Source organism: Aspergillus vadensis (assembly GCF_003184925.1).
Source record: "Aspergillus vadensis CBS 113365 unplaced genomic scaffold BO88scaffold_41, whole genome shotgun sequence".
In the NCBI taxonomy this organism is placed as follows: domain Eukaryota; kingdom Fungi; phylum Ascomycota; class Eurotiomycetes; order Eurotiales; family Aspergillaceae; genus Aspergillus; species Aspergillus vadensis.
The window spans coordinates 1-14,354 of NW_020292079.1; the positions used below are offsets into that span (position 1 = coordinate 1).

The 14,354-nt window shown below is 49.4% G+C and overlaps 5 protein-coding genes across 5 annotated transcripts; 3 read left to right on the plus strand and 2 right to left on the minus strand.

The window, feature by feature from the left end:
* The first annotated feature begins 1,716 nt into the window (after positions 1 to 1,716).
* On the plus strand, positions 1,717 to 4,152 carry BO88DRAFT_218833 (uncharacterized protein). The gene has a single exon (XM_025701986.1). The coding sequence runs from the start codon at positions 1,944 to 1,946 to the stop codon at positions 4,068 to 4,070; it is 2,127 nt and encodes a 708-aa protein (XP_025557201.1). The 5' UTR covers positions 1,717 to 1,943; the 3' UTR covers positions 4,071 to 4,152.
* Positions 4,153 to 5,121: 969 nt separating this feature from the next.
* Positions 5,122 to 7,216, minus strand: BO88DRAFT_477421 (uncharacterized protein; the record flags this gene model as incomplete). The annotated part of the gene is made up of 2 exons (XM_025711970.1): positions 5,122 to 6,773; positions 6,871 to 7,216. The coding sequence occupies 2 exons, from the start codon at positions 7,214 to 7,216 to the stop codon at positions 5,266 to 5,268; spliced, it is 1,854 nt and encodes a 617-aa protein (XP_025557202.1). The 3' UTR covers positions 5,122 to 5,265.
* A 1,410-nt stretch (positions 7,217 to 8,626) lies between these two features.
* Positions 8,627 to 9,848, plus strand: BO88DRAFT_430437 (uncharacterized protein; the record flags this gene model as incomplete). Its single annotated transcript, XM_025709247.1, has 7 exons — positions 8,627 to 8,839; positions 8,898 to 9,002; positions 9,141 to 9,206; positions 9,237 to 9,269; positions 9,400 to 9,631; positions 9,675 to 9,730; positions 9,753 to 9,848. 7 exons carry the CDS (start codon positions 8,627 to 8,629, stop codon positions 9,846 to 9,848), a joined length of 801 nt encoding a protein of 266 aa, XP_025557203.1.
* A 634-nt stretch (positions 9,849 to 10,482) lies between these two features.
* Positions 10,483 to 11,076, plus strand: BO88DRAFT_218950 (uncharacterized protein). The gene has a single exon (XM_025701987.1). The coding sequence runs from the start codon at positions 10,539 to 10,541 to the stop codon at positions 10,956 to 10,958; it is 420 nt and encodes a 139-aa protein (XP_025557204.1). The 5' UTR covers positions 10,483 to 10,538; the 3' UTR covers positions 10,959 to 11,076.
* BO88DRAFT_218959 (C2H2-type zinc finger protein) lies at positions 11,077 to 12,370 on the minus strand. The gene is made up of 2 exons (XM_025701988.1): positions 12,258 to 12,370; positions 11,077 to 12,063 (listed from the first exon to the last, which is right to left on the minus strand). The coding sequence occupies exon 2, from the start codon at positions 12,038 to 12,040 to the stop codon at positions 11,195 to 11,197; it is 846 nt and encodes a 281-aa protein (XP_025557205.1). The 5' UTR covers positions 12,041 to 12,063; positions 12,258 to 12,370; the 3' UTR covers positions 11,077 to 11,194.
* Positions 12,371 to 14,354: the final 1,984 nt, after the last annotated feature.

Here is a 14,354-nt window from a genome sequence, read left to right on the forward strand (position 1 = left end):
ACAACAACAACAACAACAACAACAACAACAACAACAACAACAACAACAACAACAACAACAACAACAACAACAACAACAACAACAACAACAACAACCACCATTTACTAGCAATTCTATTATAACCTCCTTGGGTTGGATGTTGCTGACTGGTTTCATCTCACTGAACTATCCGGATACTAGTAGTATTTACTATCTATCTACCCCAAGAATACTAATGATGGGGGTCAGCACAAATTATTACTGTGGAGACTCACCGTTTAATTGCTTTTCTCCCTTTCGCACGTTCTGTCGGACATGATCTTAATTAAATACTTCCGAGCAAGGCAGCACCATTTCTTTTGGCCCGATGCGATCGTGGGAAGGTTCGGGAACTTTTTTCTTCCTGCTTCCTTTCTTTCCTCCTTCTCTGATCATCACCATCATCATCATCACCATCAGTCAGCCTTGAGTACCATGGATGCAAGACCCAAGGGTCCAATTCCCACGGCAGGATGACATTGGGGGCCCAAGGAAGGGGGAGGGGGGTCACTTGGTGCAACCTGCATGACCTAATTTAGTAACCAGTAAAACAAGTTGACCAACTAATGGTATCTATTGTTGATGATGAGAAGGAAGATTGATGATTGTTGGCACGTTCTGAAGTGCCTGCCTGCCTGCCTGCAGTGACAAGGGTGGTTGGGGGGGAAAAGAAGTTTCTTGACCAGCCTTGCAGCTTCATGCAGGTACATTCCCTTTCACTTCTGTCTGTCCCTCCCCTTCTCGGTCGCGCGACTCATGTCAAACAGATGACGGTTTCGCGTAGGATTCGGGGAGTAAGTGCGCAAGAAGAGTCGTAGCTATCACAATCGGTCACTCATCGATTTATTGGAAGACATTCAATGGTCGTCAGCACAGATGTTAATTAGATGGTGTAGTGTACTAACTAACTAAATAACTAACGAGGTGGTGGTCGCTCCTTCCCAATTCTTCCCATCGCCGCCTCCTCCTTTTTCGCTCCTTCCATTCTCTACTCTCATCACTCTCACTCTCACTCACTCTCTCCCTTCCTTCTTCTTCCTCCCTTCCCCTCCTCCTCCTCCTTCTTTCTTATCCAAAACGTGCTGTGCACTACTGTTTCCCTCTACTTCTTCGTTTTACGTTCGTTCTCTTTTTGTTGTTGTATCCTTCCCTCCCCCTCGGTTCACTGAACTCTCCACCAGGGGAAAAAAAAAGGGTGAGTTTCTCGGCTGCCCTTCCTAGTGCTGGTCTAAGCTGCCCGCCGGCGTTTCACCCTCCACCCCCAATCCAAATCCCTCCTCGCCCTCTCTCTCTCCTGATGCTCTCGTCCCTCCTTCTCCCATCCCATCCCATCCCATCCCCTCCGTTCGCTGGCTTTTCGCTTCCTTCTCTGCCTGACTCGGTCTGGCTTTTGCCCTCCTTCCTCGCCCTTCTCTTTCCTTTCCTTCTTTTTCACGTTTGCTGCCGATTTGATATCGTGCACTCCGTCCATCGCTTTCTCTTCGCAAACACCCCCCCTAAAGCCTAACTTTCCCAATTGACACGCTCTTTGCCAGGTCGTCGTTCGTTTTTCACCCACTCAACGTTTAGCCCCATCTTTCCCCAAGCAGATCGATCTTCTGGATTTCCATATCTATCATCGCCTCTCTGTGCTTTACCGGGACAATTTCCTTCAAATATCGACCTCTCACTCGCTTTCGAATCATACGTTCCCCAATCGCAACTCCGACCCGCGATCATCGCCGCCCCCCGGTTGCTCTCTGCACCTGAGAACACGACCCTCTACCGTGTCGATCATGCGATAGTGCTCCGGCAGTCATTCTTCATCCTTTCTCCGTCCTGACGCCTGCGTGCTGAACCCCTCGGACGGCTGGTTGTTTCCTGATCGTCTTCGGCTGGTACATTCGAAGAACTTTTCCTTTTCGCCCTTCTCCCACACATTCGACATGCTTGTTCCGAAACCTCTTGTGGATCTGGAGGGTCACTGCTCCGCTGTATACAACAACACTCTCTACACCTACTCCGCCAATGGCTTCATGTCGATACCCCTCGCGCGCAATGGAAATTGGACCTCATTGACCATGGGTGAGGCCGTCTCAGACGCAGCGTGTGTGATAGGTGGCACAGACGGCGATGAGACCAAGCAATCTCTCTATGTCATTGGCGGATCCGGCTCCTCAAGTCAGCCGGGCTTGCAGCGATACTCGTTTAAAGACACGACGTGGACCACCATTCAACCCCCGCAATCGGTCATGGGGAACCGTACTCACCACAAGGCCGTCTACCTGTCGAATTCTTCCTCAATTCTGGTCTATGGTGGCCACCAGACCGACGAAACGGTTGCATCTTCTGACACATACGTTTTAAGCACCGTATCTCCGTACTCTATTGCGGCCCACAATGCGACGGAAGCGTCACCGGCCGTCAACCCTGTTCTGTTGCCATGGAATGATCGCGAGGCAGCGTTGGTTGGCGGTACCACAACCCCGAAGAAAGTGCACCTATTCAACCCGAATGCGGGCTGGTATGGATCCAACGTGACTCTGTCCCAATCGCTGTCCAGTGGCGTGCAGTGCGCAATTCTCGAAGGATCCGACGGAAGTAAGGTGTTGGAGGAGTTTGACATGGACGTTGCGCCCAACACGGTATCAAGCGTGGTGTTGGTGAATGCGTCTGGGAAGGAGCAGAACCCTGCTACCGCCATCAGCTCATCCTCGTCACGCAAACGGAGGAGAGAGATCACCCTCAGCAGCTACCCGACATACGATAGTAGCCTAGCGCAGTCCACAACACGGCAGAACTACTCCCTAGCTCAAGGGGAGGATGGCCTAGTAGTGATCTCTAGTGGCAGTGGTACGGACTCCTTGGCTATCTTCAACCAAACCTCCAACAGCTGGGTGAACGCGACGAAATTGTTCTACGGTGACGAGAGCCGGCAGCAGATTCTCGGGTCAACCACAACGGCGGCATCTACATCCACAGCAACGTCGACCTCCAGCGCATCCTCCAGCGCCGGCGGCGGCTCGTCCAGCAACGATGTCGGGACCATAGTCGGCGCCACCCTGGGAGCGATCCTGGGTGTCGCGGCCATCCTGGTGATCATTCTCCTCCTGATCAAGCGCAAGAAGCAGAACCTGAAGAAAGCTCGAGGCGAAAGCGACAAAGATCGCCTCAGCTTCCAGGACCAGGGTGTGGAGCCGTTGGCCCAGTCAGCGTACCCCATGGCTAAGAGCCCAGTACCGCTTGCCGCTTCCTCGGTAGATTCGCTTGCAATCTTCTCGGGCAAGGTGGGTGATGAGAAGACCCCAAGGCCGGCTGGTGCCCGCCCTACCTTTGCACAGAACTCGACTCCGCTGAAGTCGAGTCCTCTGACGACCATTCATTCCACCGGAGAACCCTCGTCACCCAGTGTGTACTCGAGTGCTGCCTTTGACAAAGAGATTGAGGCCCAGAGCTCTACCTCGGGGGGTCGGCCAGGTGACCGGAGGACCAATGAAGGGTGGAGTCGCTACTTCCAGGACAACAGTGCAACAAGCTTGGTTGGAATGCAATCACAATCTCTTCAGCCCCCACCATCTGGTGCATCGTCTGCCAAGCCGCAGCCGAAAGGCGCTGCATGGCAGATGAAGACTCTCACACCCCTGGATTTTGGATTCTTGGATGAGCCCAAACCTCTAGGACAGGTAATAAGTGGTAGCCCCACAACAGAGCATGCCTCGTCTATCATCTCCTCTGAGGGTCGTCCTGTGGCAATCCAAGAGAGTCAGTCAGCTCGTATTTCTAGCGCCTCGTCGATGAGCGCCGAGCTGGATGGTGACGGGCCCTGGCAACAGCGTAGCTGGGCGGACCGGCCTCCCAGCAGTACCTACAGCAGAAGCTTCTACAACCCCAGCACCCATGTGCCTTCAATAGCAGTGCCATCCGAAAGTGACTATCGAACACTCGACCCATCTCGCACCAACACACGCGGTTCAAGCGTTGTTATACCCGAAGAAGTGGAACCGATGCCGCCACGCCATCCTACCAACGTCAACTCAGACATGAGTTGGCTGAACTTGAATGCCGATCGATGAGCGCTCCCTAGCATCTTCTAGACCGACACATGACTATCATTCTCCCCGCAACGTCGCCTCTGGACCCTTTCACCCTCATTTATCCTCATTGATCCTTGCGCCATCACCCACGGCTCTGACCTGATTCCTTCATTGCATTAGCTTGGCTCCTCCATGGTTCTCCTCAGAAGATGCATTCCGTAAAAGTTTCGCTCCCTCCACCTCGTTGGGATGTACAGCTAGCTGCGCTTGACCGTTTCCTTACCTCCATCGTTCCCACATGTTCTCTGCCAGGTTTACTCCTGTCTAATGGGTGCCTGCACCCCTGCTTGACCGCTCTGCTCATCAACGTATTTGTTGCATCTGTTTCGCTTCCATCCTGCTGGCAAAAGAATCGAGCGTTCTGTTCCCTCTCTCTCTCCGTTGCTGCGCCTTTCCGTCTGTTTCTGTTCGTGCTAGGACACATTCTTCTCCTTACTCGCCTGCCATCGTCATCTTGCATGTAGTAGTACTACTGGCTCGTTTTGGTTCTGCGCTTGCTTGCTTGCTTGCTTGATTGATTGATCAATGATCCAAATTCCTGGTTGTTCTGTTGACGATTCCTGCCCCCATCTATTTAGCAGGTGTGTCTGCTTGTTGTTTTCTTTTTGAGATATCATACCCGGTGTTGTGCTGTCTTGACTTGTCGTCTTTTAACCCATGTGTTGTGTACGTGTGTGGGTGTGTGTGTGTGTGTGTCTTGTAAATATCTTGTCCGTTGCTGCGCAAAGGGGATGGTCTATGGCCCCCACGTTGAGAGTTCTATGTGCATGCCTGCATGTCCGCATGCCCTGAATGGATTATGCCGTTCATTTTACTGTTCGCTCCTCAAGTAAACCCTGTATACGTACCAAGCCATAAAATCTCGAAACTGTATTGCAACACTATCTGTAAGCTACAATAAAGTATCGGAAATATCGATTATACCGAAAGAGAAATAGGTGAATAATCAACAAAAAGAAACAAGCATATGACGACAAGCAAGCAGTGTACGTATACAACATCAGTAATCAACTGACAGGCGTCAAAACATTCAATAAGCGTCATCAATCTGCATAAGAATAACAGAAAACAAGGTCTTGCGTCAAAGGAAAAGTCATCAATCATTAATCATTATCATAGCACATGTCTGCAACTGAATATCGCTCGGTTTTTCTTTCATACTTTTTCTTTCATTCTAAGCATATTGTGCGACAGGCGTTCTGGACGATCGTCCTACAGACCGAGATCGAATATCGGTTGTTGACCCATACTCCGATGGATGATGCTCCTCAATCTCGTCAGGGTATATGGTCCGCGGCGGTCGAGTCGTCGTCGGCCCTTGGCTCTGAACACGGCGGTGTCGGCGCTCTCGTCGTTTGTCGCAGTTTTTGGCAAATTCATGTCGCTCGCGGCGGGCTTCCTCCACATGTTTCCATTCTCCGATTGCACCCTTAATCCCCAGGGCGGCCAGGCCGACGCTGGCTACATCGCCAAGCTGGCCCTTGATCCGAAGACGACGGGCTTCCTCCGGGGAGAGCTCACCCTCGCGAACTAGCTCCGCTCGTTTTTTGTGTTTTTCCATACTTTCGTGCAGACTATGTGCGGCGTGGATGGTGGCCACCGCGGCCAGACCGGATTTCACTAGGGTTTTCCGGGTAAGTTTTTTCCGTTGGTGTTCTTCATCGGTACTGCTTCCCAGGTCAGAATCAGACTCCTCGGATTGTCCGTCTCCATGGGGGTTGTTGACACGACCATGACCAGCTTCGCCGATTCCTTTGGATGTGGTGCGCGTGGACGGTCGTGTCGAAGTGCTGACAGTGGATAAAGGTCGACTCACATCTCTAGAGTGCCTGGAGCGTCGTGGGCTGCGATGGCGCCGGGGTTCGTCCTCACTCGAGAGCTCGTCATCCGAATAGACGTCGCGACGAGACGAGCGGCCGCCATGAGCTCTCCTGTCACGGCTGTCCTTTTGTCCTAGGCCTAGAGCTTCCATTCCCTGGTTGATATAGTCGGTGACGCTCTTGCTCCGTTTGCGAGGGCGACGGTCGTCGTAGCTATCCCGAGAGCTGGACCGGCCGCGGCCTCGGCTTCGACTCCGAGGGCGAGACTTGGACCGGAAGCGATCATAGGCCTCCTTGCCGGCTGCGGCCAGGGCCCCTGTGGCAACCAGATTCTTAAGCCCGCCCTGGCTTTGCGAGCGACCCCGGCCACGAGACCTCGACCGGGATCTTGATCCGTTGATGAAATGGTTGGCAGCCAGACCCGCCAGGGTGGATTCGACGACATGGCGCTTGGAATGTTTCTTCGGGTCTCGGTCCACAAGACCATCGGTACCGCCAGCCGTAATCGCAGCTGTAAGGATGCGCTTGCCCTTTTCACCTGTCCACTCGCCAGGGTCTTTGCGAACACGGAAGGCCTCTATAGCACCTGCAGCCAGAGCCGCTCTAACAGCCTGGGCAATGCGCTGCTCACTCTTCTCCCGTCGGTGGCGGCTTCTGTCGCGGGTGGGTGAGGGCGAGTAGGAGTAAGACCTACGATCCCGGGTATGCGAGCGGCCACGATCATGTTCGCGATGGTGGGATCCAGATGACGCGAGCGAGCCCAGACCTAACGCACCCAAGGCCTGCTCGGAGATGGACTTGCGACGTCGTCTAGGGGGAGAGCGACTATCGGATGGAGAGCGGGAGTATCTGGGGCGTTCACCTAGAAAACGTATGTCAGCATACAACTTACTTTCAGTAGCTTCGTATTCAGTGGCGTGCTATCTGTCCGAGCACTGTCCGAGACATGAGATACATACGTCGGTCATCATGTCGCCTCGAATGGCGGTGGGATCGACGGTGGTAGTCCGAGTCATCGTAATGGGAATCACGATAGCCCATGGAATGGGATCTGCGCACCCCCTCCGAAAGGGTGGAGACACGGGACGGTCTGGCCTGAGGGGGGATGCCGTAGCCGTATTCGTAACCATAATCGCCAGGCGGGTAGTCGCGCGGAGGGGCATCGTAGGAATCAACGCTGCCATCGCGACGACGGACGACATCCGTTTGGTGACGAGCGGAGCCATGAGGAGGGGCGGCATAGTAGTAGTCAGGATTGTAGCCGCCGGGGGGCCGGGCGTACTGACGGCTTTCGTAGTGGGTCATTGTTGTCCGGGTTTAAGGGACTGTTGAGAAGTTGAAGATCTAGATGGGGATGATCATTAGATGGATGAGGCAAGTGGTGTTATGGAAAGAAATTGATGAAAGCTGGATGAGGATGGATGGAAGAAGAAGAAGTAGAAGAAGAAGAGAAGAGATGGTGCGAGGTGGAAAGGAAAGAAAGTAGGGAAGGGAAGAAGTAAAAATGGCAGTGGCGACTGGGGAAGGAAAGAGCGAGACAGCGGGGCAAGCGCCCGTGACGTAGGGGCAGATGCATCCATTTAAGGCAGGTACGAAACAGTTACAATTCACGATTCGCTATTGTTTGTGCAGCCTCGCCTTCAATTCATTGGTGACAGGAGAGTCCCGCTGGTGTTTCGGGGCACCCGCCCACTGAAACCCGTTATGTCGGATGATGACATCTGTGGATGGAAAGTGGATATTCGTGATTGAGTAGATTAATGTGGATGGATATTGTACCTCGCACAATATCCTGTCATAACATCAACATCAACTTCGACATCCTAGAAAAATTCAAGGGTCCAGACAAAAAACATCACCACCGCATCCTTCCCTCACTGACATCATTCCCCACCCGCGATGACTCAGCCCCTTCCCGACTGGACCGATGCAGTTGGAGAATCATTAGACCTAAATTGTTTTAATAGGTATCAGTAGGTCCTGAACTGTCTAGAAATAATTGATGTGTTAATTCTGCTGATCATCGACAGTAGTGGTGACATTCAGGAACATGGCTTATACCCCACAGACTGATAATATGGCTGGCTTCTCAACCATGGAAGTCTCAACCGTGGAAATCAGAGATAAGGTTCAGTCATCCCCAGGCTCCTCTTTCGGAACAACAAGCTAGGAGTATACGGACTCCTAAATATATATGATATTGCTTTCACTTACGAAGTGGCCTAAAACCTCTTGCGCACATTCATACCGAGGTGACTGATTCAAATGAAGTTGATTACATAATCTATTGCCATATAGAAAGATGATGATCTATATGATACTCTATAGAAGATGAATAAGTTTCAACCTATTGCGTGGGAACAATCTACATCCAAGAATATGGCAAGGCTGAAAATCTCGATCATCTGACACAATTATCGTCACCTGACCGGGACATTACTCAATAACAGTTGCCCCAATCCTACTATGCATGTCCTCATCTTTGTGACTGACAATATCGTAGCTACTATATAAGTATCAATCACATCTCACCATATACTAATAGCTGATCTGGATTATAGAGTTGTTAGAAACCCTGCCACTACAGTGATGACAGACACCGAAGTCGATATTATTTGAAGTGCCACATACATTTCGAGGAGTGTCTCGCGTAAACAAGAAAATATCAAGCAAGGCAAAGAAAACAATGTTGCTTGGTAATAGCCAAGAGCAGACATGTACAAGGCTCCACTAGCACGATATACAGGCAGCCATGTTAGGGAATTGACGATAACAATCCAAATGAGCATTGTATACTTTGATCACATTGGCAAGGGGGGCCATCTCGGGGAGGGGACAGTCATATTGAGCAGTCTAACCACCGCTTGTCAATATCTGATAGATGGAATGGCGAGAGATAACGTTGTTTTCGATACAGGCCCTGCAAAGGTAGCTATAACTACGAACGTAAGACTATTGATCTACGAAAAATTTCTGATTCACACAGCATCTCCATACATCACCAGATATAACCACTATCTACCAAGCTATGAAGAACCTTGGGGAAGATCCATGTATTCAAGTGACTATTACACTACTACATCTACTACTAGTCTTCTAAACAGAGACCAGTATCTTTAGTGAGTCATTGATACCGACTGATAGCGATACTGAATACCCCCACGACCACTAGCTTCTGCAACTCCATGCCTAAATGGCTATCTTTTAAAGTGACCTCCTCCGGCCAAAGCTCACAACAACAATGTCAACAGAACTCTCCGAGTTCGTTTTCAATATAGGTCCTACAAAAAGGAAAGTAGTCCAACTAAGCGGATCACGAAGTTAGAAGAATATATACACTCTCGAACAAGTCTATTATGTGACTCTGTGGCTGCACTTTGCAATGGCGATGAATACCTAATTCAAAATCGAGACACTGTACACCTACCAACTACGTAGTATCTCACCAACTACATATTAACCATTGCTAATAAGTATACCCTCTAGAGCAAAGCCCGCAAGAAAACATGCTACTATTCGACTCGATCATCAACAGTCCTTGGATATCCCAGAAGCTTATTATCCTCTTTCTAAACAACTTCGCTGTATTCGAGAAAAGAATATCTGTGTTATTGCTTTCAGTACACTTCCCGAATAATGATGATTCGGATACAAACATACATCCTGCTGCGAGCTTCTTCGATCAGCAGTACCACCGGAGACTTAACAGGACGCCGGAGCGTCGGATATACACAGAGTATACTAACAAACGCCATTAATACAGTATCAATGCGGGAGACGTTGGAGTCTGTCCATGATATTATGTTTCAGTCGATTAAGGTGAGTACTTGCTTTTAAAGAGTATATGTCAGAAGGTCAGTGGCCGAATGATAAGAAAATTCTCATAACTCACCATGAGGTTTTAGGGATGTCTAGGCTGGTCGAGTTCTTATACTGATTGGATCTTGCATACCCTCCGATTGATCTACCGTCTACAAGACTTATCTCTGCTATTCTACTATTTTCAATGCTGCTTTATAGCCATTCAGCTAAAGCCCCAGTACTCACAGGTAGCTGGCTAGCTACTATAGATGACGTAATGCTATATAAGGTTTAATGTTTACACTGTGTTGTTTTCGCACGAGATGATAATACAATAAATAATGTTTAGCAGGCAGTCATGATTAATTACGAACCTTTGCTAGCACAAAAAGCCAACACTGATTGAAGAGTGAAAGAGTTAACTTGAATATGGTATGGTATGGCACCTCCGGGCTGGTTCTTGATCTATACTACCTGCCTGGGCCTTTCCCGTCCCGCACGATCCGTGGCTCAGTTACTATCTTATTAGTTATATTCTAACTGTTCAACTATCCGTCTACATGGTATGTATTGATAGTGTTGCGTATATGGTTTGAAAGTGTTTCTGGGGATTGATTTATGGATGATAATATATTAGGTACCTTAACGCGCTTCCTGGTCTAAAAGTAAGTGTGCCCTCTCCATCCATGGCATCGTCATTTCGTTTCGTATGAAGAGGACAGTTCTACCAATGGACACAAAACGTACAAAGTCATAAGGAATATAAGTTGTGAAGAGTTCTCATCTTGATCATATTGATCTGGGATTATCCCAAGGACAGGTACTAATGCCTATCCATCACATCCCACTCGCTCTCGTACTAGCTTCTCTATTGTACATTTCAGAAATCCAAATTCGGCCGTCGCTCCCAAATAATAGGATCAGTAACAAAAGGTATTCGTGGCATACAACAATAAAACACATCACACAGACCGACCAAGCACACATACACGCTGACAAAAACTTCAAAAATGACAGATGCAAAAATAATAACTTCAAATGCAATGGGGGGAATCCAGTCCAATTATGGGACAAAAGCAACAAAAGGACAAATGCAGACCCAGAGATGGAAAATAAAATAACGAAAAGGAAAAAGAAGGAACGATTTCCTTCAGAGAAGCCGGTTACAGCTTTCGCTGTCCGGTTCCCGCTCAGTGGAAACCGTTCTATGCCGCATCTGACCGTCGATTTTCAGACGGCAGATTGAAGAGAAAATCACAGTGACACCAAAAGAGTGCCGCTCAGCAGCCACTCTTTGCGCCGATCGAGGGCGCTTTTTTTTAAGTTCCTGTATAACGCCGTTGCTCCGATGGGACACGCATTGTCCCGCCATGGGGAAAAGATGAAGAGTAGGAATAAAGGATGGCCAGAGAATGTAAATAGGTAAACATCATCCCGTGGTAATCTTTTTGATCATGCTCCGTTCATGTCTTGGCTCACTCGTCATACGCGTGAGGACATCGGTTCATACGCCCGACTCGTGGAGATTGGGTTCAGCTTCGAACCACTATCGTACGAAGAAGCGTCCATCTGCGTTCCGCTGATAGAGCGCTGGTGGTCATAAACCGATGTGTTGCTCCTCCGGGTCGACCAGCTGCTACTGCCATCACTGTCCCGATCCGTCGTCATGGCTGTGGGCATATCCTCTGAGTGGGTGCGGTGCGTGCGAATGTGCTGCTTCATGTTGTCTTTCCGGGTGAATGCCTTGTTGCAGATGGGGCAGTGGACGCTCTTCTCCCCTGTGTGCTTCTTCCCGTGACGGGCGGCATGGCCGGATGTCGTAAAAGTCGCAGAGCAGCCGTGGCTGGCAGCAAAAGGACAAGGGTACTTGTTCTTGCGGACACCGGATTTGGCAGCCATAGATTCCTTGGTACTGCCGATAGAAGGCTGGGGCGACGGAGGCTCAGTAACAGAGCTGCCGCTGATGCGCTTTTCGGAGATAGTGCGATAGGAATTCGTGTCCTGGCGGCCAAGGTGGTAGTGAGATCGAACGCTGGTGCTGCTCATGTAGTCGTAGGAGCAGTCCGAGGAGCCGGGAGAGGTGGGCTGCACGGGTTCGGGCACGGGGTCAAACGGGAGCCGTGCCAGGCCAGGTGATACTGAGGGAGAATTCACATAGGCATGGTGGTAGCGAAACTCTGGAGCCGGGATCGACTGTTGGGGTGCGTAGTGGTAGGGATAAGGCGAAGTGGCTTGATGTCTAGATAGCCCGGGGGCGGAGCGAACTGTGAAGGCCGGGTTGTCGTCATTGTTCAAGATCGACACAAAACTTGCTTTGCAGCTCGCCATCTTCACACTGATATAATACTAATCTGCTGGGAATTTCGTTAGTTAATTCCTCGGTTCTAGTCTAACTCCGCACTGTGCTGCCCTTTCCCTCACCGAGACGGAATGAGAAACCAGACGAGAGAATGCAAGCATCTGCAGCCCCGTCGACCAGGCGAAAAGGTAGAAAAGGTAGGGAGAAAGAGGAGCAAGAAGGAAAAGCCAGAGATTAAGTACTCACCAAGGATCTTCGAGAATGTTTGCCTGTTCAATTTCGTGTAACACTATAAAGCGGATTTCGAATAGACGGTGTTTGGGCAAGGACTCGACAGAGAACTCTGGGAGTCACCAGTCCGACTTTCCCTCAAGTGGAGGAAAGTATTCAACAAATTTCCCGTCGATCTGATCAAGAAGATCCGAGAATCCGACTTTCAACCCACTAAGAGGCCGTCGAGGTAGGACCCGCAGACGATGGGGATCAAGCGAATGAGATGACAATTGCAAACTGGCCCAGTGAGATTGCAGGGACCAGCAAAAGCAAGCACTTTTTCTTTTCTTCTCCTTTCTTTTTCTTTGAATTCTTGGCTCTCGAATCACAAGCAGGAATCCGGATAGCAATCTTCCACAGAAGTATAAAGTCGGAAAGTAAGACACAATTCGAGTGAAGAATGAAGTTTAGTGATGGTTGGGAGAGGATGGTGGATGAGAAGAGACAGAGGTCGGATGGGGTGGAAGATCGGGGAGGAGAGTAGTAGATAACTAAATAGATAATAGATAGGGTAGATCGGGGATCGGAGGAGAGCAGTGCAAGTATGACAGCAGGGACCCGAACGACAGACCAAGCTTTTGAGGCTAGAAGCGAGGGAGGGGGGGATGTGGGTGAGAAGGAAGGAAGAGAAGGAATGGAAGGAATCGGATCAGATGGCAAATAGGATTTGACTGGAATATATTAGAAAGTCAAGAAAAGGAGGGAATTGGAAGAGTAAAAAATAAAAGAAAAAAAAGTGATCGAATGGGAAGGGCAAAGCAAGAATATTAAAAAGCGACAGGAGAGGCAAAGGTGACGAACAAGCCCGTACGTTGCCAGACCCGGCGGACTAAGAAAGAAGCATCTTGAAACCCGTCCAGGGTCCCTCCCGAAGCTCTGGCCATCTGGAAAGTCAGTTGAGTTAGTTCGCTAGTGGGTAAGTTCACCGTGGACTGGGAGGGCGAGTCCACGACGCTAGTTCGCCGAAGTGGAGCTGAAAATAGGCATCATCATTCATGGTATTATTGTGTTCTCTGGCCGAGTATCAGGTTCGTTCGTGGGCCTCCCAAAAGATAAAACAAAAAAAATAAAAAAGAGAGGACTAAAAATGCTGCCAGCGCGAGGACTTTCATACTGGATCAGCAACGCAAGACCCTAACCTGACCGGAAGGAACCACAGGGTCTATGCCAATAACATCTACGTATCTCCTGTTACTGCTGAGTATATTACCTGCATCTTAAGTAGTTGGTTATCTCAGTGGTAATTCTTCACCCATCCCTACTGTAGATGATAGTCAATTCTCAGATGCGCACTTCCTCTCTACGCCAGTGTTAAATTCTTTCCCACCCATCCGTTTTTTTCCCCTCCCATCTTCCACGCTTAATACCATCGCCACAAATCAGAAATAAAAAAAAAGACAAAGCTTTCAACCGAGAAGATCAGATCAGACCAGGAGTAAAGCCGAAGTACATCCTTCATTCGGCACTAGTGGCCTCCTGCCCTTAGTCAGGCTGGAACCCCGTACCAAAGGTTCCTCAGGCTCGCTCGGCCGTCTCGCAGAACCAGAACCACGAGTAGCCACGCGGATCACTAACTTCGCCCTGTCATTGTAATTTTGGAATTACCCTTTTTTGCATAACAATTCTGAATGGCACTTTTCTTTTTGACTTCTTCAACAAAGGGAACCTGACGACTCCATTCAGGGCCCCAATGGCCCCTCTCTGCCCTTTTCCCACCGGTCATCGTTCTAACCGACTAGATCCCTGACTGGTACGTGTCCCTGTCGTCAGCTGGATGGGCGGAGAGAAAGAAAAAAAAATGAAAGGACAGATAAATAGAGCCGTTATTGGTAGTGCATCGGGGTTAAATAACAATTGGCTATAATATATTATATCTTGAATAGATGACAAGTAGAAACCATTCGCAATATTAATCAAAGACTCCCCCAAAGCAAATGGTAATTTAGAAAAATAAAAACAAAAGAAAATGAAAAGAAAACTAACGTACAGGGAAAAAAAATAAAAAGATCAATTTGACTAATCGGAATTAGTCTGGTCCGGTCGCAGGAGGGCAAAGTCCCTTAGACTGGG

Excerpts from the sequence above, each read along its gene's own strand:
- BO88DRAFT_218833 (XM_025701986.1), top strand. The coding sequence starts at position 1,944 with ATGCTTGTTCCGAAACCTCTTGTGGATCTGGAGGGTCACTGCTCCGCT.
- BO88DRAFT_218950 (XM_025701987.1), top strand. The coding sequence starts at position 10,539 with ATGCCTATCCATCACATCCCACTCGCTCTCGTACTAGCTTCTCTATTG.
- BO88DRAFT_218959 (XM_025701988.1), bottom strand. The coding sequence starts at position 12,040 with ATGGCGAGCTGCAAAGCAAGTTTTGTGTCGATCTTGAACAATGACGAC.